At 40.9% G+C, this 23,540-nt stretch overlaps 2 protein-coding genes across 3 annotated transcripts; both read right to left on the bottom strand.

Moving 5' to 3' along the window:
- Window positions 1-666: 666 nt before the first annotated feature.
- Window positions 667-15,236, bottom strand: trim16 (tripartite motif containing 16). Of its 2 annotated transcripts, none has more exons than XM_034708536.1 (7): window positions 14,949-15,236; window positions 13,859-14,715; window positions 6,238-6,333; window positions 5,641-5,874; window positions 5,381-5,552; window positions 4,271-4,363; window positions 667-1,529 (listed from the first exon to the last, which is right to left on the bottom strand). In XM_034708536.1, exons 2-7 carry the CDS (start codon window positions 14,573-14,575, stop codon window positions 919-921), a joined length of 1,923 nt encoding a protein of 640 aa, XP_034564427.1. In that variant the 5' UTR covers window positions 14,576-14,715; window positions 14,949-15,236; the 3' UTR covers window positions 667-918. The 2 variants fall into 2 exon arrangements, with proteins under 2 accessions (XP_034564427.1, XP_034564428.1); XM_034708537.1 differs by having other exon boundaries at window positions 14,905-15,236.
- Window positions 15,237-18,565: 3,329 nt separating this feature from the next.
- On the bottom strand, window positions 18,566-23,334 carry fads6 (fatty acid desaturase 6). The gene is made up of 2 exons (XM_034708125.1): window positions 22,546-23,334; window positions 18,566-19,611 (listed from the first exon to the last, which is right to left on the bottom strand). Exons 1-2 carry the CDS (start codon window positions 22,708-22,710, stop codon window positions 19,462-19,464), a joined length of 315 nt encoding a protein of 104 aa, XP_034564016.1. The 5' UTR covers window positions 22,711-23,334; the 3' UTR covers window positions 18,566-19,461.
- Between the last annotated feature and the right edge of the window lie 206 nt (window positions 23,335-23,540).

Raw genomic sequence — 23,540 nt, forward strand, 5'->3', positions numbered from 1 at the left:
TACTGAATCATTTTTTAATACTGCCTGTAATTACTGCTATTTAATCTAAATTCTATTGTAACATTGTATACATCTAAATTGTATTCTAGCTTTATTTATCTATTTTTATTTTGCACTTATTGTATTTTATTTTATTTTACTTATTGAAACTTCTTCTTGATTGTACTTATGTCTGGGTTGCTCTAACAACTGAATTTCCCCCTGGGGGATCAATGAAGTAATATCTTATCTTATCTTATCTTATCATATTAATTTTTTTTTTATTTTATTTTATTTTATTTTTTTTAATTATTGTTATTTTTTTTTAAATACTATTATTATGATCATATCTTCTATTATATGAACTCATATACACCCCCTTCTACCCAAAAGGTCTGGATGCTGTGTACAAAGTTGATACAAACAGATTTTGATGGTTTTCAAAAAATGTTTAATCCCTTTATCTAATTTAAAATAATACAACGACAACAATTCCAATGTGAAAAACTGATTTTTAAAAATGATTCTATGAAAAATATCAGAGGCTGGTGGTAACTTGGTCGCATGTCATCCCCTCTCTCCACTCCCCCACATTCCAAATCCAAATGATCCCCACACTACTCTGAGCTATATGCTAGCTGTATGATCATCTAGTAATGTTTGAACTTTTAAAGAAACACACAAAAATGAAGATTCAAAGTTTTATTGGCACACAGAGCACAAAGAACACCTCTGGATTCACAGTGTGATGAAGAGTAACAGTAGTCCCAAACGTACACATGAGTATAAATATGAACCGAGCCCAAATATACATGAGATGAACATTCACTTATTATTATTAAAGTCCTGGTAAACAGGTTTAATGTGATAAGACTTTTCACATAAGTCCATCACCATCAAACAGTAGTCTTATTTTGTTGAAATGTCCCTTTAATGATGCTACGCTGCTGTTTTTGAGTCAACAACTAATTTAGCTGGCGAGGTCGGCGGAGAGGGGCTTTTGAGGCGTAACGGTTCCCCTGGTGCCACCAAGGCGACCACGTTCTCCTTCTTGGACAACCAGAACGCCGGGTAGAGCGGCTCCAGGATCTCCGCCTTGTACTCGTGGATGAGCGTCATGGTTTCCTCCACGCCGTAGAACGCCAACCAGCCTTTTGTGTAGTCCACGTAGACCCCGATCCGAGTGTACTTGTCCACAGTCAGAGGGGTTTCCACGTCGCTGTGCCAGGCGGAGAAGGTGCGTCCGTTCCACTGGAGACACCAGGAGAAGTTGTTTCCCGTGATGCAGCTGTTGCTCTCGTTACCTTTGCGGTCGATGCTCTTGTAGGTCAGACCGATGTGCGTGCCCTCGCCGCTGATGTCCACTTCGAAGTAGTGCCGCCCCAGATAGAAGCTCTCTGTGGCCAGGACCTGGCGCCAGTTCTCAAAGCGCTCAGGTAGGTCAGGATAAGGATGCTGCCAGGGAGTGGTGTTAGTCACCTTCCTGTTTTCTTCTGTCAGCCGGAGGAACTTGTGAGCCGTGTCGGCATCGAAGGTCACATTGGCAGAATCTGAGGGAGGATTGTGGAAGTGTTACGCAACAGTGACAACATGCAAAGTAAGATAAAGGTCAGGACTGTAAAGACAGCTGACCTACTTCTGATACATAAATAAGTTAGCAATCCCTCTGCACACACTGTACACAGATGATACTTGATTAAATATAAGAGACACAGAGGGTTGGTCTCTGGGGGTGGGGGAGGACTTCTTTTGGCACCCAAGGGGAACACAATGGAAAAAAGCAAATGAGCTGCGTCTCTTTTTCCAGGAGCTCTGACCCACCAAGGATTTAATCTGCTGCAAAGCGTGCAAGAATGAACACATCTACTCTTCTCTTAACCCCCCTGTTATGTTGCGGGTCAAATTGACCCATTTTAGGGTTCAATTTTTTTTTTTTGAATGTGTTAAAAGGTGTTTTTTTGGTGTGAAACTTCTCCTGCTTGGCTTGATTAGCATTATCAACATATAAAAATAAAAATAGTTAATTTCATGTATTTGCATCTACCCCCTGAATGTTTGTATTGCATATATACTGTTAGGGTCAATTTGACCCGGTAGTCAAAGTGGAGGCTAAAAAGGGTCAGAAGGGTCAAATACTAATTTTCTTTTTTTTGGGGATTGTGGGTAGATCAACTTCTACCACTCCATAACCTCGGCCCTAATGTCAAAGTGGATGAAAGGCTAGCGGTATTCAGAGGTTGCTGCCCAGCAGTCTCTACACTGACTCCCAATAAAATCTAGAACAGAATTAAAAATCCTTCTTTTAACCTACAAAGCCCTTTAAAATCAGACACCCTCATATTATCTTAAAGAGCTCATAGTGCCCTATTACCCCTCTAGAACTCTACACTCCCAACATGCAGGCTTGCTAGTTGTACCTAAAATCTCTAAAAGTAGTATGGGAGGTAGAGCCTTCAGTTATCAGGCCCCTCTCCTTTGGAATCATCTACCAGTCAGGGTCCGGGAGGCAGACACCCTCTCTACTTTTAAGAGTAGGCTTCAAACTTTCCTTCTTGATAAAGCTTATAGTTGGAGCTGGATCAGGCTTGGACCAGGTCTTAGTTATGCTGCTATAGGCCTAGACTTCTATAGGCTCAGTCTGCTATAGGCTCAGACTGCTATAGGCTTAGACTGCTATAGGCTTAGACTGCTATAAGCTTAGACTGCTATAGGCTCAGACTGCTATAGGCTTAGACTGCTATAGGCTTAGACTGCTATAAGCTTAGACTGCTATAAGCTTAGACTGCTATAGGCTCAGACTGCTATAGGCTTAGACTGCTATAGGCTTAGACTGCTATAGGCTCAGACTGCTATAGACTCAGACTGCTATAGGCTCAGACTGCTATAGACTCAGACTGCTATAGGCTCAGACTGCTATAGACTCAGACTGCTATAGGCTCAGACTGCTATAGGCTCAGACTGCTATAGGCTCAGACTGCTTTAGGCTCAGACTGCTATAGGCTCAGACTGCTATAAGCTTAGACTGCTATAGGCTCAGACTGCTATAGGCTCAGACTGCTATAGACTAAGCCTGCTATAGGCTCAGACTGCTATAGGCTCAGACTGTCAGTGGAACTGAGACACTCGGATCCTGTCTTTCCCTCTCTCTCCTCTCTCTGCCTGTCTCTCACTTTAACTCTCGAGCTGGATCAGACTTGGACCAGGTCTTAGTTATGCTGCTATAGGCCTAGACTGCCGGGGGAACTGGTGCACTGACACACTGGGATCCTAGCTCAACCCCTTCATCACTTACTTTAACTCTTCCTGTCCCATTAAAGTTACTAACCATAGACCTTTCTGGAGTCCCTGAGCTCCCTTGTCTCGTAGGTTCCTTCTGCTGCGGACGTTCTGGACTCCAGCGGCAACAGCTTCTACTACTCGTCTCATCACTATCACCTCTCTCTCTCCGTCTTTCCAGACCCAACTCGGTCTCAGCAGATGTGTGTCTAACATGAGTCTGGTCCTGCTGGAGGTTTCTGCCTGTTAAAGGAAGTTTGTCCTCACCACTGTAACTAGCTAAATACTGTGAGGTGCAATGCTCATGATGGATTAAGGTGGGGTCAGACTGAGTCTGATCCTGTCTTGGTGTTGGGTCTCTGTTCATAATTTGACATAGAGTGGTCTCGACCTCCTATGTTTGTAAAAGAGTCTTGAGATAACGTTTGTTGTGATTTGGCGCTATACTAATAAAGATTGATTGATTGATTGATTGATTGATTGATTGATTGATTGATTGATTGATTGATTGATTGATTGATTGATTGATTGATTGATTGAGGCAACATATGCCCTTTAAACTAGCTAAATACGGCATAACTATCTGGGCTTCACTTCATAAAAATAAAAGGAAAAGAAAAATAAAATAAACAAAAATCTATGTCATGTAAAACCTTGTATTTATATGTAGGTCTTTCTAATGTCCATTAAAAAAGTTTTAGCATGAATTCATGAAAAACAAGTGAATTATCCTCATTGGATCATGATCTGTGAGAGGTAAAGAACATCATTGCACTAAACATAGATCTAAATGGTGAGTAATGGAGTTAATAATGAGATGTAAACCATGCTTTATGGGTTCTGACACTTTTGGATAATTAAACATGCGAGAAAGGAACACAACAGGAGGGTTAAACTGCACTGAAGTTGGGTTTTTAATCTGTGACCGTCATTGTTTCTGCATCGTCATTCTTCTGCAGAAACGTGACCACAACCCTTCCTGAAACGATCCTCCATCAAACACAGAAACACTTACACTTCAGGAAGTCCTCGTGCTTCACCGGGTCTGGTAGAGAGATGTTCTTTCTCGCGATGATTTCCTTGACTGTTGTTTTTATTCCCGTTTTATCTGCAAGAGAAGAACACGTTTCAGTCGCTGAGACAAAAAGAAACAACAGAAACAAACAAGTGTTCAACACCTGCTCTTAGGAACCATCCCCCAGGCACTGTCTCTTGAATCAGATAAATACCTGTAGAGGATCTTAAGAATATCAGCAATGAAACAGGTGACTAAAAACTGTCTGAAACTGACCCCACCACAGATAACCAAATGGAAAGCAACTATTAAGGAAATTCACAACATGGAAAGGATAACACACAGGATAAGGAATTTAAGTGATATTATTGAGTCATGATGGAAAAGAATAACTAACATTGATAGAAAATGAAGAGAGATGAATGACAAATGTAAATATGTGTGTACTTGAGCATTGGATTTGAGGTAGAAACAGATGGTGAAGAACATTAACAGTAGAAAATACTAAAGCGGGGGGTGGGTATATGTATATATATATATAAAAAAGACATATCCAGGCCTAAATACAATCTGATTTAAACTGATTTTACTTTTCTTTTCTTTTCTTTTTTTCTGTTTATTCTTGTTGACGTTATAGATTTTTTTCTTTTATATATTTTCTTTAAAGTGTGTTCCTGCATTGGGTATCAAATCCTATACTCAAGGATGAGTTAAAAATGAGCTGTTTACTTACAGAAGATAGTCATATATATATGCAAGAAAACTCATCCAATGCTGACATGCTGCCATGTCTTTGTTTTGTCTTGTTTTGTTTCCTTGTTGTTTCTTTGTGTGTGAAAACTACTAAATAAAAAGTATAAAAAAAAAAGAAACAAACAAGTGTTTGTTGTTTCCCTGCCTGTTGTGATCTCAGTCGCCCGGTGTTTAACCCAGGTGAGTCACGGCGCTCACAGGTGGTTCATATACCTGAGCGCTGCAGCTCTGACACACAGGCTGGAAATTCCTCACATGTGTGAACAAGCCCGGGCAGAAAAACTACCCGTACAGCTGTGGTTTAATATCAGAGTGTGATTTCTTGCAGCAGAACCGCTCATTATAATCTGTCCTCACCATTCTTACACGTCTCTTTGACCTTCTCTATGTATGAGGACACGAGCTGGGCACACAGCTCCTGCGTGGAGTCGATGATCACGCGGCTGAAGGAGTTCAGACAGTCCATGAGGCCGATGTAGACTCCAGGCAGGGAGATATCTGTGGCTTCTTTCTTCCACTCTGAGTACTCCTGCAGAACAAACACAGATTCATTCAGGGGGGGAAGAACATGCTGCTGAGTTCAGTCATGAGATCCTGGTGTTGTTTGAATATCTTACCTGTAAGAAATCCACGTCGTTTTTGTTCCTGGAGAGCTTCTCCACCTGCGCCTGCGTCTTCTTCAGCTCCGTGCACCTCTGCTCCAGGTGATCCTTGATGCCGTCGGCTTGCCTCAGCGCCTGCTTCTCCTCGCCCTCCAGGATCTCCGTCACCTCCCTCTTGGCCCTCTCCACCATGGCCTGCAGCTCCTCGAACTGGCTCTCTATCACAGCTCGTACCTCGGTCACTGAATTCTGTGAAACAACAGATCTAAGACTTAGACAAAGAGGGCATTCTTTGCATTCTTACAAAGAGGGATGCATGCCATCACCCTGACCGCTCACAGGTGGGGAATGCTTCAGGATTATGTTACATAACAGAGATGACAGCGAGGAAACTGCTTCATGCCTCAGCCCCACCCTGAACACACAGAATTCCTCCCACACCTGAGGGAAACCTGTCCGGTTTGGGAGGCTCTTACCTCAGGTTTTACAACAAACCCAAGCCAAAAATAACCCCAGCCAACTGATTATTCATGAAATATCATGACACTCATGTGACACAAACACACAGACACAGAGTGAGGTCATCTCAGATTAGTCACACAGTGTGTTTACCTCAATAGAAACTGTGTTCAGCTGCAGTTTGTTGATGGCGTTCTCAGCTGCCGTCACAGTCTTCACCATCTCAGTCTGCTTCTCCTTCAGCTCTTTCTGAAAACCAGAGAACAGAAATCAGTCTCCACATTCAAACCACAACCATGACGTCATGCAGAAAGTATGCAACATTCAGCTGATGTAAACACTGAGTCTGATTCTTCAGGAAGCTGTGTTGTTTTCGTTTTTTGGTCACACATCCTTTCTACTCTGTAACAATTGAAGGGGTTTTGAAGCATCCTCTTGGTTTCAGATTCAAGTCTGAATTCCTCGGGCAGGTTCAGGCGACTCCAGAGCTGAAGCTGGTACTCATCAAGAGGAGCTGTTTATCATGCAGCAAAGACCCTGAGGGGGAAGTTTCCTTCACTCGAGAGGGCGTATCAGGGCATGAAGTTTATACTAATACATTCATGAACTGAACCCTGGAGCTAGAATATCTGTGTCATGAATAACTCACAGAAATATGGAGACCAAATCCAAAAAGTACAAGTTCTAGTTCTGAGTGAGCACTGAGCTGGATTTAAACTTTAACCTCCAAGGTCTGGACCTCCAACCAATTTTCAACCAGCTTTACATCTTTTAAAAAATAATAATTGAAGCCTGTTTTTATTGTAACGGGGCTGTGAAATTATTAATTCTATTTAACTTTATTTTATTTTATTCTATTTCATTTTATTTATTTTATTTTATTTTATTTTATTTTATTTTATTTTATTTTATTTTATTTTATTTTATTGTAGAGAGGGCGTATCAGAGCATACAATTTATATTAATATTAAATAATAATCAACTTTCCAACCTCTAAGGTCTGGACCTCCAACCAATTTTCAACCACCTTTACATCTTTAAAAATAATAATTGAAGCATGTTTTTATTGTAACGAGGCTGTGAAATTATTAATTTTATTCAATTTTACTTTATTTAATTTCAATTTAATTACATTTTTGAGAGGGCGCATCAGGGCATAACATTTATATTAATATTAAATAATAATCAACTTTGGGACCTCTCAGGTCTTGATGTCCAACTAATTGTCAACTAGCTTTACATCTTTTTTTACATTTTTTATTGAAGCCTGTTTTTATTGTAACATGGCTGTGAAATTATTAATTTAATTTAATTTAATTTAATTTAATTTAATTTAATTTAATTTAATTTAATTTAATTTAATCTTATTTTATTTTATTTTATTTTATTTTATTTTATTTTAGAGAGGGCGTATCAGAGCATACAATTTACATTAATATTAAATAATAATCAACTTTCCAACCTCTAAGGTCTGGACGTCCAACCAGTTTTCAACAAGTTTAACATCATTTAATATTTTTTTTTTAAATCAAGAATTTTTTATTGTAACACGGCTGTAAAATTATTTATTTCATTTGATTTAATCTAGTTTAATTTGATTTAATTAATTTAATTTAATTTTAAATTATTTCATTTTCGAGAGGGTGTATCATGGCATAAAATGTATATTAATATTAAATAATAATCAACTTTCAGACCTCTAAGGTCTGGATGTCCAACAAATTTTCAACTAGCTTTACATCATTTTGTTTTGTTGTTTATTTAAGATTTTTTTTTATTGTAACACGGCTGTTAATTTATTTATTTATTTATTTATTTATTTATTTATTTATTTATTTATTTATTTATTTATTTATTTATTTATTTATTTTTAAGGGGGCTGTTTGAAATTTTAACTCTTTATTTTTACCTTTGTCTTGTCTTGCAGCAGTTTGAGATTTTCTCTAAATGTAAAGAACACTCCATGTGCGGATGACTTTGAAATAACGAAGAGGGAAAACTCTTAAAAAAGTAGTGCCAGTAGCTTGATGCTAGGTATCCCAGCATGCTTTAAGCAAGAGGATGAATTATGAAGTGCATCTGTGAGCTTTCAGTGGTCGCTTTTTAAGATATAAGGCAAGCTGCAGTTGTAAACGCAGATTAAAGTTATCATAGACTTCGACAATATGCCGATGATATTGTGATGTATTTAAACAAATTTGGAAAATCGTCCCAAATGTGCGTATTATCCTCTAAATATTGAAATATTTCAGGTACTAGGTTAAAGTGAGCTACTTTGCCCTTATGTACCTGCAATAATTCTAAATCGTGAATTACTCTTGCTCTTGCAACACGACTCTGCAGGCTGACCCAGATATAGACTGCCAGGACCCTTGAACTCTGGATTAGTCTTCCTGTTTCAAACCACAGTGACTTCCTTTTTATTTCAAGTGCATTGAAGCAACACTACAGGGAAACACAAGACCCGCAACTCAACTTCACCAGAAATAATGCTAACCATGCTGAACAGGCCCAGAGCTTCATTATCTGGCACTGTGACAAATATCTGTCAAAGCTTTTAACGTAACAACTACTTATCTCTAATGTCCAGAGGGAATTAACGACACTCAGCTTCAGGCGAAATACTAACCCTGTTGTAGTTTATGCAAGCCACAATTTGAGCATTAGTATTAAGTTTGAGTGTCAGTGCTTAAAGATAATTAGACAGGGATGTTTGAGAAACACGCAGGGTCCTTTAAAAACTCTTATATGTGTCATAAAGACAACAACAGAACCCTTAAAGGTCCCATATAATGCTATTTTTTAGCTGTTTATATCATGTCCCAGTGGTCTTTAAAGCAAGGCTACAAATTCAGCCTCTGTGGAGGATCTGCAGACTCTCAGTTTCTAACTTAATCATCCATCCATTAATGTGAGTGGGTTGGGATGCTGTGCTGATTGGCTGCCTAAATGTAGTCTGAGACGGCTGCAGACGGATGCAGAGGCAGAAAAACACCCGAACTACACATATGATCCAGATTTGGACCCAGTAAAGGAGCTCACAGTGCCCTATTACCCCCTCTAGAACTCTACGCTCCCAACATGCAGGCCTGCTCATCGTACCTAAAGTTTCTAAAAGTAGTATGGGAGGTCGAGCCTTTAGTTGGAATCATCTACCAGAGTCCGGGAAGCAGACACCCTCTCTACTTTTAAGAGTAGGCTTCAAACTTTCCTTTTTGATAAAGCTTATAGTTAGAGCTGGATCAGGCTTGGACCAGGTCTTAGTTATGCTGCTATAGGCTTAGACTGACACACTGGGATCCTGTCTTTCCCTCTCTCTCCTCTCTCTGCCTGTCTCTCACTTTAACTCTTCCTGTCCCATTAAAGTTACTAACCATAGACCTTTCTGGAGTCCCTGAGCTCCCTTGTCTCGTAGGTTCCTCTGGATCTCTGCTGTAGATTATCTTTTTGGGGTCTGTTATTCATCCTTTCTTTCTTTCTTTCTTTCTTTCTTTCTTTCCTGCTGTTCATCTTTCTCTCTTTCATTCCTTTTCCCTTTCATTCTTTATTACCTTCTGTCCTTTCTTTCTTTCTTTCTTTCTTTCTTTCTTGGTTTCTTTCTTTCTTTCTGTCTTTCTTTCTTTGTGTCTGTCTTTCCTTCTTTCTTTATTTCTTTCTCTCTTTCTTTCTTTCTTTCTTTCTTTCTTTTCTGTTCATCTTTCTCTCTTTCATTCCTTTTCCCTTTCATTCTTTATTCCCTGCTGTCCTTTCTTTCTTTCTTTCTTTCTTTCTTTCTTTCTTTCTTTGTTCTTTCCATGTTTCTTCCTCCTTTATGTCTCCTTTTCTCATCTCATCCTTTGCTTCTATCCTTTTCCTTCACCATTTCTTTCTTTCATTCCTCCCTTCCTTCTTTCTTCCATTCCCTCCTTTCATTCCTTCCCTCCTTCTTTCTTTCTTTCTTTCTTTCTTTCTTTCTTGTATTCCTTTTTCCTTTCTTTCTTCCCCTCTCTGTTCTTTCCATGTTTCTTTATCCTTTATGTCTCCTTTTCTTACCCCGTCCTTTCCTTCTGTCATTCCTTCACCATTTATTCTCCTCTTTTTCTTTCTTCTCCTCTCCCTCTCTTCTCTCTTTTCTTAGACCTTTCTGGAGTCCCTGAGCTCCCTTGTCTCGTAGGTTCCTCTGGATCTCTGATCTAGATTCCTTTTTTGGGTCTGTTATTCCTCCTTTCTTTCTTTCTTTCTTTCTTTCTTTCTTTCTTTCATTATTTATTCCTTTCATCCCTTTCTGCTTTCTTTCTTTACTTCTTTGTTTTTCTCCATGTTTCTTCATCCTTTATGTCTCCTTTTCTTATCCCGTCCTTTCCTTCTATCCTTTCCTTCACCATTTCTTCTCCTCTTTTTCTTTCTTCTGGTCTCCCTCTCTTCTCTCTTGTCTTAGACCTTTCTGGAGTCCCTGAGCTCCCTTGTCTCGTTGGTTCTTCTGGATCTCTGCTGCTGTGGACGTGGTCCAGACTCCAGCTGCTACAACTACTACTATCCGTCTCCCCACTATCACCTCTGTCTCTCTCTTCATCTCCCTCTATCCCTCTCTCCAACACGGTCTCAGCAGATGTGTGTCTAACATGAGTCTGGTCCTGCTGGAGGTTTCTGCCTGTTAAAGGAAGTTTGTCCTTGCCACTGTAACTTGCTAAATGCTGCAAAGTGCTCTGCTCATGGTGGATTAAGATGAGATCAGACTGAGTCCTGTCTGGAAGATGGTACTGGATCTGATCCGGTCTTGATGTTGGGTCTTTGTTAATAATAGAACATAGAGTACGGTCTAGACCTGCTCTGTTTGGAAAGAGTCTTCTTGATGTTTAGATTTCTCCCTGACTCAGATGTAGTAGTGTTGAATCAGAGGTTTAATCTTCTTGGACGGCGTTCAGCTCACCAGAGGAGTAGTTATGTGCCTCTGTTATATAATGAGGTTTTTTTATAAGGTGTGTTTCAACTGTGCATATGTGCAGCGTCAGCTCTGAGCAGGAAGTCACTTCACTCTATTGTCTCCCATGTTTTCTCTTGATGCCGGTGTCCGCCTGTGGAGGTGGATCTCTTTGAAAGAGGGAAGTGTTTACGATGTGTAGTGCCCACATTTAAACTTTACCTTCCCTTCCTCTTGAACCTAATCACGTGTGTGTGTGTGTGTGTGTGTGTGTGTGTGTGTGTCGTGTGTGTCGTTGTCCTCCCACATGCTCTTGTATCTTTGTTGACACTCCTCCGTGTTTGCTCAACTGCTCTAATGAAGCTATTTGAGGTTTTGCAACAACATGCTACAAATAACAGCTTCAGATCTGTGCAGGAATCTGTTCAGGAATGCACGAAGCTGAGGGTCACCGACTGTCAGAGAGAGACAAATGACACTTCAGCCGGAGCTGGAGCCGGAGCTGGAGCTTTTCCCTGAGTCAGAGCGGATAAATAGATCTGAGGATCTGACAGAAAGCCAAACAATGCTGTTAATCTGAGACAGAGACTTTGATTTAACGAGCCTCTGAGTGCTTAATAAGTCAGGGAACGTGTCCTGATTAGATTTGAAGCCATCAGAGCTGCATTGTCAGGATAACTGTGATGCTTTCAGATGACACGGTTCATCCTCCTCATCCATCACTCTATAAATACCTCCTCTTTTATCCATGACAGCAGCATCATGGGAAGGCTGTGGGATTATTAAAGAGCTCAAGTTGCAAATTAACGTCACACACTTTCATATGTTCTTTGATTAATGAAGAGTCACCTTGAGCCACCTCTGACACAGATTGGTGGATAAATAAGAAAAGAGAACAACAGAACGTCTGAGTGTCGGATGACAACACCTCAAAGGAGGCGTCCTGTAACTGGAGATTTGTGTGGATTCATGTTTATACACAGACTCAGCTACCACAAGATTCATATGCTTAATATTTGATCCATAATTCAGGTCTTTGATATGTCCTTACTGTCTTGTTTGTCTTGTTGTGTCCTTACTGTCTTGTTTGTCTTGTTGTGTCCTTACTGTCTTGTTTGTCTTGTTGTGTCCTTACTGTCTTGTTTGTCTTGTTGTGTCCTTACTGTCTTGTTTGTCTTGTTGTGTCCTTACTGTCTTGTTTGTCTTGTTGTGTCCTGACTGCCTTGTTGTGTCCTTACTGCCTTGTTGTGTCCTTACTGCCTTGTTGTGTCCTTACTGTCTTGTTGTGTCCTTACTGTCTTGTTTGTCTTGATATGTCCTTACTGTCTTGTTTGTCTTGTTGTGTCCTTACTATCTTGTTGTGTCCTTAATGTCTTTTTTGTCTTGTTGTGTCCTTACCTTCTTGTTGTGTCCTTAATGTCTTTTTTGTCTTGTTGTGTCCTTACTGTCTTGTTTGTCTTGTTGTGTCCTTACTATCTTGTTGTGTCCTTAATGTCTTTTTTGTCTTGTTGTGTCCTTACTGTCTTGTTTGTCTTGTTGTGTCCTTACTGTCTTGTTGTGTCCTTACTGTCTTGTTGTATCCTTACTGTCTTGTTGTGTCCTTACTGTCTTGTTGTGTCCTTACTGTCTTGTTTGTCTTGTTGTGTCCTTACTGTCTTTTTTGTCTTGTTGTGTCCTTACTGTCTTGTTTGTCTTGTTGTGTCCTTACTGTCTTGTTTGTCTTGTTGTGTCCTTACTGTCTTGTTGTGTCCTTACTGTCTTGTTTGTCTTGATGTGTCCTTACTGTCTTGCTGTGTCCTTACTGTCTTGTTGTATCCTTACCTTCTTGTTGTGTCCTTACTGTCTTGTTGTGTCCTAACTGTCTTGTTGTGTCCTTACTGTCTTGTTGTGTCCTTACTGTCTTGTTAAGTACCAGTGTTCAACCAAAGTTGAATCTTGAAGTGTCCTTGTTTATAGTGATCTCAATGTGTCCTTAATGTCTTTTTTGTCTTGTTGTGTCCTTACTGTCTTGTTTGTCTTGTTGTGTCCTTACTGTCTTGTTTGTCTTGATGCGTCCTTACTGTCTTGTTGTGTCCTTACTGTCTTGTTGTATCCTTACCTTCTTGTTGTGTCCTTACTGTCTTGTTGTGTCCTTACTGTCTTGTTGTGTCCTTACTGTCTTGTTTGTCTTGTTGTATCCTTACTGTCTTGTTGTGTCCTTACTGTCTTGTTAAGTACCAGTCTTCAACCAAAGTTGAATCTTGAAGTGTCCTTGTTTATAGTGATCTCAATATCATCCAAAACAACCAAAACGAAAGTGGTTAAAATGTTAAAAAGTCTTATGTTATATAAAGCTTAAACAGCCTGGGGTCAAATTGACCCCAAGGAACACTGATGCGTAATTTTTTTTAACAGGAAATTGGAACATATCAACATTTTAATTTCAGGTTTTCCCAGTTAAATTAGGAAAAGTCATGAAATATGAACCCAAAAAAATGATGTTAGTCATTAATTTAGAGATGTTAAACATTGAATGGGGTCCAAGGATAATAGGAGGGTTAAACGGACGAGGGTGGGGGGTTATGTTAAGGTGATATTAAACAGAGACAAGCAGGAAGCCTTCACGCTTTGGACCAAGGGAATGTTTGACGCTGAGTTTGATGAATGTTTTAAACAAGTGTTTCCACGCTGAGAGCCAAGAAACAGGATGTTAAAAAGAGGATGAATCCTAAAAGAAGTATGATTCTTCAGCTGTTGTATCGAGCTACAGGTAGATTTCTTGACAGATGCAGAATGTGTGTCTTAGAGGGATGTTAAAGGTGTACCTGTGATATTTAAAGGGATACAACTGCAGCTTTTTGATGCTCTGATGGGAGGAGAGCAGTTCCCACTCACCTCTATCTGTCTGCGAGCCTCCACCACGGTCATGGTGTTGTGGCCCTTGTGCTCCTCGGTCACACAGTCCTGACACACGCAGCAGGCGTCCGCGCAGCAGAACAGCTCCAGGGGCCAGTTGTGGCTCTCGCAGGTCCTCCTCTCGATGTCCCTGAGCGGCTCCACCAGCCGGTGGTTCTGAAACTTGGGGTTCTCCAGGTGAGGCCGGAGGTGAGGCTCGCAGTACGACACCAGGCAGGTGAGGCAGGACTTGACGGCCCTGCAGGGGCTCTCGATGCACGAGTCACACACCACATCATCAGGACCTAAAGGTTCCTCCTTCACCTCCTCTTCCTTCACCTCCTCTTTGTCTTCTTTCTTCTCCTCTTCTTCTTTCTTTGCTTCTTTCTTCTCCTCCTCCTCGGGCTTCTTGGGGTCCTCAGACTCCTTCAGGTCCTCCTGGATCTTGGTCTCCTCAGAGGTCTTGTTGTCAGGCTGATCTTTGCTCTGGATGACAGGAGCTCCGGCTTCAGTCCCGTTCTGTTTGGGAGCATCAGGTTCAGGCTTGTCCAGACTCTTCAGACACTCCGGACATCCTTTGGTCTTGTCCCCGAGGCAGGACCTGCAGACGGAGTGAGCGCAGGCTGCAGGTTTGTCTCTGCTCAGAGCACCTGAGCACACAGAGCAGAGCTGCTTTTTGGGGATCTGAGCGGCTTCCTGAGCTGCTGTATCTGCCATGACTTCACTCTGATCCTGTCTCAGGTTGTCTCAGTCTGCCTGCCGAGCCTCCTCTCTGCTCTGCTGTCTGAGAAGAACTGGCTGGGCCACTTCAGGGAGCCGGTAGTTCCTGGATCACTGAGGAGGCTGGACTACCACACCTAGAGGATGTCAGTCAGAGCTCACAGTTTCAGTCCAAATGTTATCCGCCCCCTCAGCGCTGGCAGCACACTAAAACACCCCCACTCACAATCACAACCCCCCTCCCCGAGGGAAGGAGAAACCACAGGGTGGAGCTCACACATAAACCAGGAGCACACAGATGAAGAGCTGCATTCTCACACACGCACCGTGTCTGAACATGACCTGAGTGTTCACAGATGTTTGATCCTACCAGACGTCTGACTGAAGCTCTGTCCCAGCCGATTGAATCTTGGAGATAAGACTGAGGAAATCACTTGTTGTGGAAGCCGCTTCTTTCTGCTGCTCTGAAGTGAAAGTAGAAAGTTCAGAGACAATGTAAACACAGCCAGAGAATCAGAGGAGCAGTGGTGCCACCATGTGACCACAGCCTGCAGCTCACATCAGAGTTTGATCTAAAGAGTGGAGAAGAGCCTTTCTTTAAATTCAACAAGTGACTCATGGAGAAGTGCTGCAGCTGGAGAAGTCATGTGATTAATGACAGCCAATCAGAGCCAAGGATTCAACCTCAGTCTGCAGCTTTGTTCTGTTTTTACAACTTTTCTTTGATTTTATTCTCCAGAAACAAGTTTTTTTTTATATGTGAAATATTGAATCAGGTATATTTCTATTAAAAAAAGATGAACTTAAGAAGCTTCCAATCATATAAATATGTCAGATTTAATTGAAAAATTCTGAATTTAGAAGTGACAGAGGAAGGACAGTCTGCAGCTTAACCCTCCTGTTATGTTACAATGTCATTTAGCAGACGCTTTTATCCAAAGCGACGTACATACGAGACCAAGAACAACACAAGCAAAGATCTAGACAAGAGGAAACAAGATCAGTAAGAGGAACAAAGAGCTTCAAGTCCATTTGGGTGCAGGTACTGCCAAGCAGTGTAAAGGCAATGCACTAAAGTAAATAAGGAACATCTACAATGAAGCAACCAAACCATTTAAGACCTTCCATTATCATCATCAACAATTAACATCACCACAATAATGACCAAAGTACCAAGTGCTGGGTCACTCCAGACCTGAACACAGAGTCCCAGAGTAGAGCAGGACAGTGTGAGTCAACTGTAGCTGGAAGACATGATCTGCCCCTGGGGACAACAGTGGAGAACAGTCTAGCTAAGTGCATAGTGCTTCCTAAAGAGCTGGGTCTTTAGCTGTCTTTTGAAAGTAGAGAGGGACTCTGCAGATCAAATGGAGTTGGATAATTCATTCCACCATTTAGGGACAACAGAAGAGAAGAGTCCAGCTAGTGGTTTTGAGGCCTTGTGTGCTGGAAGCACTAGGCGCTTTTCAGAGGCTGAGCGTAGCGGGTGAGAAGGGCAGTAGACCTGGATGAGGGGTTCCAGGTAAACTGGAGCGGTTTTGGTTCCTGCTTTGTAAGTCATGATTAGAGTTTTGTATCTGATGCGAGCTGCAACTGGAAGCCAGCGTAGCGAGATGAGCAGGGGAGTGACATGAGCTGTCTTAGGCTGGTTGAAGACCAGACGTGCTGCTGCTGCGTTCTGGATCATTTGCAGAGGTTTAACTGTGCATGCAGGGAGGCCTGCCAGCAGAGAGTTGCAGTAGTCAATGTTTGTTTCCCTGGAACAGCAATAATGTTCCTGGGTCAATTTGATCCGAAAGTGTCAGAACCCCAAAAAAACCCAACACACATTTTTTAAAACCTAATTTTTAACTCCATTACTAACCATTTAAATCAAGATTTAGTTCATTGGTGTTTTTTAATTCTCACAGATCACAGTTCAATGAGGATAACTCTCTTGTTTTTCATTAAAATTCATGTTAAAACTTTTTTAATGTACATTGAAAAGCCCTAAATATAAATACAATAGTTTTACATGACTTAGATTTTTGTTTATTTTATTTTACATCTTGATTTTTTTTATTTTTTATGAGGTGATGTTGATAAATTAACACGACACCTCTTCTCATAGATTTCAAGGCTGTTTTTCGCTGGTTTGGAAGGCAGATACTGCCTAAAATAGACTTTAAAAAGGGTCAATTTGACCCGCAACATAACAGGAGGGTTAAGAAGACACACAACTGTAGATTTAGCAAACATATTCACAAAAATGCATGAACAGGAGGAAGAGAAGTCACACTCATCTCTCCACAGAGGGATGCCTAAATGTCGTATAGCATCCCTCATCTCAGTCTGAATCAATCAATCATCACAACAAACGTTATCTCAAGACTCTTTTACAAACAGAGCAGGTCTAGACCACTCTATGTTAAATTATGAACAGAGACCCAACTTCAAGACAGGGTAAGACTCAGTCTGACCCCACCTTAATCCATCATGAGCATTGCACATCACAGTATTTAGCTAGTTACAGTGGAGAGGACAAACTTCCTTTTAACAGGCAGAAACCTCCAGCAGGACCAGACTCATGTTAGACAGCCATCATGCCTCGACTGAGTTGGGTCTGGAAAGACAGATAGAGGGGAGTAAGAGAGAGAGGTGATAGTGATGAGACGAGTCGTAGAAGCTGTTGCCGCTGGAGTCCAGATCGTCCGCAGCAGGAGGACGTCTACGGCAGCTCAGAGGAACCTACGAGACAAGGGAGCTCAGGGACTCCAGAAAGGTCTATGGTTAGTAACTTTAATGGGACAGGAAGAGTTAAAGTAAGTGATGAAGGGGTTGGGGGGAAGGGGGTGAGCTAGGATCCCAGTGTGTCAGTGTGCCAGTTCCCCCGGCAGTCTAGGCCTATAGCAGTATGACAAAAGCTGGTCCAAGCCTGATCCAGCTCTAACTATAAGCTTTATCAAAAAGGAAAGTTTGAAGCCTACTCTTAAAAGTGGAGAGGGTGTCTGCCTCCCGGACCCTGACTGGTAGATGATTCCAAAGGAGAGGGGCCTGATAACTGAAGGTTCTACCTCCCATACTACTTTTAGAGACTTTAGGTACAACTAGCAAGCCTGCATATTGGGAGCGTAGAGTTCTAGAGGGGTAATAGGGCACTATGAGCTCTTTAAGATACGAGGGTGTCTGATTTTTAAGGGCTTTGTAGGTTAAAAGAAGGATTTTAAATTCTATTCTACATTTTATTGGGAGTCAGTGTAGAGAAGCTAGAACTGGAGAAATCACAGATATTGGTGCAGAGAACATATTTTTCATCTTCACCAAAGTAAGGTGTTAAATTCATCTCTCTCACCTCTCACCCTGCACAGATAATATGTTACAATGTGCAGGAAGTCATGCATAAATATGAGAGCATAAAGAATATTAGAGAACCATTTTTCATCTTGCAAAAGACGACTGTTTCCAGAGCACAATGTGATTAATATGGAAGAGGATTAGGGCCACTGACAAAAATTTAATTAAGGTCCAATAAAAATGTGCTTATAGTATTCTAAGAAAAAAGTCTGAATTCTGTCTTTTTTTCTCAGAATAATATAAAAAAAATCTATTAGACCTTAATTATTATTTGTTTCAGTGTCCCTAATCCTCTTTCATAGACTGACCTAAAGCAGCAATTAAGTATTGGAAGATTGAGCAGCTTCCTCCTGATTTTCCCTCCCACAATTTGACCACAAATACCTTTTAAGTACCGCTCTTTCTTCCCTCTGCACCATCACAAGCTTTACCTCATCCATGCATTATTAATCAAAATGTGAAAGGTTTTAGTAGAAGTGTGAACAAGCTTCTTCAACTAGGTGGTGATGTGTCAGGAGGAGCTTAGAGTGTGCTCTGCTGCCACCTAGCGCCCAAAAGGTGCAACTGGTGCAGCTTTAAGAACCTCTGCACTTTTTACTCTGATGTGTTTGAGGATTTAAATGTTTGAGCTCAATAAAGAGAAAAGGAACAAAGTTTAAATCTTGAAAAATTGTTTATTACCAGAAGAGAGAAACACGCTGGACCACTTTGATGTCTGTGTGTAGTTACAGTCTCACCTTTGAGCTGATTTCATTTGCATTAAAACAAAACATCCTCATCCGTCGTGTAAATGAGGCCTTTCTTTAAAAGCAGGTATCAGTAGTGTGAGCCAGCTGCAGGTTCAGGGTGTCGTTATGTCCCAGACACGTTGTAAGTTTGAAGCACTCCTTTGTACAAGCAGAACAGAGAGGTTTAGGGTTTGTATAGTGTGCAAACAAAGCTGAGAGGTGATTAGCCGAGGTTTCAGGTTAGATATTTAGTCACCTTTAATGATTACTGAGGTTTTTTTGCATGTAATAAAGCACAAAGTTGATCATCTCTGTGAATGAGTGTTCTCTGAAAAGGCAGACAAATTAAAAGACAAAGTGTAAAAAGAAATGGTGAGAATAGTACAATTCTTCTGCTGTGGGTAGTGGCTCCAATAATCCTTCTTTTTCACTAGTCAATGGTTTGAAACCACAGTTTCTACTAATGCCCGGTTTCATATGACGCCCTGAAAACACACAGAGGTGATCCAGAATGAGAAGATTATTCATGAGGAGGAGTTTCCCTACAGTGCCAGTTCAGAAATCTACCAGAGAGACTTTAATAGAGCGACGTTAAACCCTAATGCAGTCCTCGTTGTGCTGTTTTTACATGACGCCTAACTATGCAGGATTTTATTATACCAGCTCCTGATATCAAACTACACTAAAGGTGCTGATGTGGTTAAAAACTACTCTGAGAGTGGAGGTCGTTAAATGTCTAGAAAAAAAGCACTTAAAGTGGAAGTTTGTGTCCTTTAGCAGCAGCAGCAGCATTCTTTAGTCTGAACAGACCACTTCCTGTCATCACTGCACCCCCACCAGCTCTGTGATGGGCGGAGCAAACACCATCAGCTCCTGGTACTTGTTGAAGAAGAGCTGCAGGCGGGAGAGGTAGCTGTCCTGCTGATACGGGAGCTTCTTCTCGGTCAGATACTTGGACACGACGGGCTTCACCTGCAAGGACACAAGGCCAGACTTTAGGTTTGTGTCATCGAATGAGAAGAGGTCTGGTTCTGGAGAGCAAAAGCAGGAGGAGCACATCCCGGCGGATTGACATCCCGACTCCCATGGTTAGTAATCTAAGGATTTCTGTCTCTCTATAAACAGATATCTGCATGAAGAGCAGCTAACAATCTGTTCTGGATCAAACATTTACACTGAGACACAAATCTGCTTGATGCTGAGTCACTAAAGATAATCAGCGTTTAGATTTCCTGACTTCCTCGAATGCATCAGTAATGATTGATTCCACTATCAGGGAGGGCAGCTGGTGTTCTAGAATTCTGACATCAAAGACAGAATTCTGATGTCTCAGGGTCCAGGTTTTAGTTTGAGAAGGGTTCTGGTCTATGTAGTCTGAGTAGTATTAACCAATCAGGTGTCATCAGGAAAAACAGTCTGTATGGAGAGCAACAGCAGGTGTTCTAGAATTCTGACATCATCAAAGACAGAATTCCAGAATTCTGTCTTTGATGATGTCAGAATTCTGTCTTTGATGATGTCAGAATTCTGTCTTTGATGATGTCGGAATACTGTCTTTGATGATGTCAGAATTCTGTCTTTGATGATGTCACAATTCTGTCTTTGATGATGTCAGAATTCTGTCTTTGATGATGTCAGAATTCTGTCTTTGATGTCAGAATTCTGTCTTTGATGATGTCAAAATTCTGTCTTTGATGATGTCAGAATTCTGTCTTTGATGATGTCAGAATTCTGTCTTTGATGTCAGAATTCTGTCTTTGATGATGTCAGAATACTGTCTTTGATGATGTCAGAATTCTGTCTTTGATGATGTCAGAATTCTGTCTTTGATGATGTCAGAATTCTGTCTTTGATGTCAGAATTCTGTCTATGATGTCAGAATTCTGTCTTTGATGTCAGAATTCTGTCTTTGATGATGTCAGAGTTCTGTCTTTGATGATGTCAGAATACTGCCTTTGATGATGTCAGAGTTCTGTCTTTGATGATGTCAGAATACTGCCTTTGATGATGTCAGAATTCTGTCTTTGATGATGTCAGAATACTGCCTTTGATGATGTCAGAATTCTGTCTTTGATGATGTCAGAATTCTGTCTTTGATGATGTCAGAATTCTGTCTTTGATGATGTCAGAATTCTGTCTCTGATGATGTCAGAATTCTGTCTTTGATGATGTCAGAATTCTGTCTTTGATGATGTCAGAATTCTGTCTTTGATGTCAGAATTCTGTCTATGATGTCAGAATTCTGTCTTTGATGTCAGAATTCTGTCTTTGATGATGTCAGAGTTCTGTCTTTGATGATGTCAGAATACTGCCTTTGATGATGTCAGAATTCTGCCTTTGATGATGTCAGAATTCTGTCTTTGATGATGTCAGAATTCTGTCTTTGATGATGTCAGAATTCTGTCTTTGATGTCAGAATACTGTCTTTGATGATGTCAGAATTCTGTCTTTGATGTCAGAATTCTGTCTTTGATGATGTCAGAATACTGTCTTTGATGATGTCAGAATTCTGTCTTTGATGATGTCAGAATTCTGTCTTCGATGTCAGAATTCTGTCTTTGATGATGTCAGAATACTGTCTTTGATGATGTCAGAATTCTGTCTTTGATGTCAGAATTCTGTCTTTGATGATGTCAGAATTCTGTCTTTGATGATGTCAGAATTCTGTCTTTGATGTCAGAATTCTGTCTTTGATGATGTCAGAATACTGTCTTTGATGATGTCAGAATTCTGTCTTTGATGATGTCAGAATTCTGTCTTTGATGTCAGAATTCTGTCTTTGATGTCAGAATTCTGTCTTTGATGATCTCAGAATTCTGTCTTTGATGTCAGAATTCTGTCTTTGATGTCAGAATTCTGTCTTTGATGATGTCAGAGTTCTGTCTTTGATGATGTCAGAATTCTGCCTTTGATGATGTCAGAATTCTGTCTTTGATGATGTCAGAATTCTGTCTTTGATGATGTCAGAATTCTGTCTTTGATGTCAGAATTCTGTCTTTAATGATGTCAGAATTCTTAGAACAAATGGAACATTCCTTGAAGAAGGTCAGAGCTGAAGAAACATCAGTGTATCTAATCCTCTTTCATAGACCTCCATTCAACAAACAAACATTGTAGACGTAGTTTTCTTCTCCTCTTGAGGACAGACCTGACAAAGCTTGACTTTGGACTTTGGACTAATCTGCATCATGATGTTGTTATTTCAGCAAACTGAAGACCCGTTAATTACAAGAACATCACAAGAACATCAGTTTCTGTTTCAGGTTCATACCGCTGAAGGAAGCCAGAGGGAAGCCTCTGTGGGACTGTTTACAGTGAAACTGAGACTCACCAGGTCCATAACTTTCAAAATATCCCATTAAAGTCTCTGGGTTACCTGCTATTTACAGTGAAGCTGAGACTAACTAGGTTCAACCAACTCCTAACCTTGGAGTAAGCCAGATTTAAGCCTCTGGTGAGTCTCAGTTTGACTGTAAACAGTCTGTACACTGAGACAGTTCCATAGAGGCTTCATTCTGGCTCACTGTTCATTTTACTATTTACTTTTTTCCCTAGGTTCATAACCTGGACTTTTGACTTTTGACTAATCTGCATCATGATGTTGTTATCTCAGCAAACTGAAGACCCGTTAATTACAAGAACATCAGTTCCTGTTTCAGGATTTTCAGCCTCTGTGTTCATTTCTTATCTACTTTCAATGAGTCTCTCCTGGATCAGATTAAACTTTAATTTGCATATTTAAACTGATGATAGCTTTGTGTTGGTCCCTGACTTTGAACCCTTTAAACTCCTGTGATCAGTTCTCCGTCCGTCACAACAAACAGGTCCACGGTCTCTAAAGTCCGTCTGGCAGCACAGCTTGTTAATCACTGCTGATGTATTGATTGGGCTTTGATTGTTTCCTACCTTCAAACACATGTTATCAGACAGGAAGGGGAAGAGATGGTGCTCCACGTGGCAGTTGATAAGCGAGTGTCCAAAGATCCAGTCCAGCAGGAGGTTCCTGGGCAGGTTCAGGACCCCGTGCGTCATCTGGTAGACCCTCTTTGGCCGGCTTGTGGGGGAGAACATGGGGAGGCCGATGTGCTGCAGAGGAAACAGAGGGTTAGAGAAGTGTCAGTAAATATCAGTCACACATGTTACACACAGGACAAAACAACCTCACCACAGCGAGCACTCAGAAGCTTCCCTGGAGCTTTCGCTCGTACGATGCTGAGCTGCTGAGCTGCTGAGCTGCTGAGTGCTCGCTGTGGTGAGATTTTTCACTCAAGTGAGGTTCCTAAAATCAAAAATGAAAGTTAGTCTGATTACTTCATCAATCTGTGGTGAATGGTTGAAATCTAATGGAACAGAAATGACACCCTGGTCATTGATAACTGTCCACAAAACAATCTATCAGGATGAAAGGCTGTCAGATCTTAATTAAAGCTAATGCTCATTGGGCTAATTGAGCCTCTATAATGCCTCTGTGTGTCTGGACTCTTACTTTGAAAGAGGAGCTAAAAAGTCTTCTATTGGAAGTTGAAGCACGCTCACAACATCTGACCCTTTACCTTTATCTTAAGTCATTTAGATAACCTGCCTGTTATCACAAGACAACACGAACATGGCTAGTGTGCTTAGATGCTGATTAAAGATTAAAACATTCAAACAGTGTTCAGTTCATTTATTTTGATTTCACGGTCATCACTTGTTGATTTCTTCAGATTAAAGCTCCTGTAAGGAATTTTTGCTGGTTATGAAACTCACTGAAATTAACACTGATGACTCTATATGACCTGAAAGAGCAAAAACTACCATCAACATCAAGAATCACTATTCCTATAGAGACTCTCTCACTTTAACTCTTCCTGTCCCATTAAAGTTACTAACCATAGACCTTTCTGGAGTCCCTGAGCTCC

Source organism: Notolabrus celidotus, chromosome 18, assembly GCF_009762535.1.
Source record: "Notolabrus celidotus isolate fNotCel1 chromosome 18, fNotCel1.pri, whole genome shotgun sequence".
NCBI classification, from domain to species: Eukaryota; Metazoa; Chordata; class Actinopteri; order Labriformes; family Labridae; genus Notolabrus; species Notolabrus celidotus.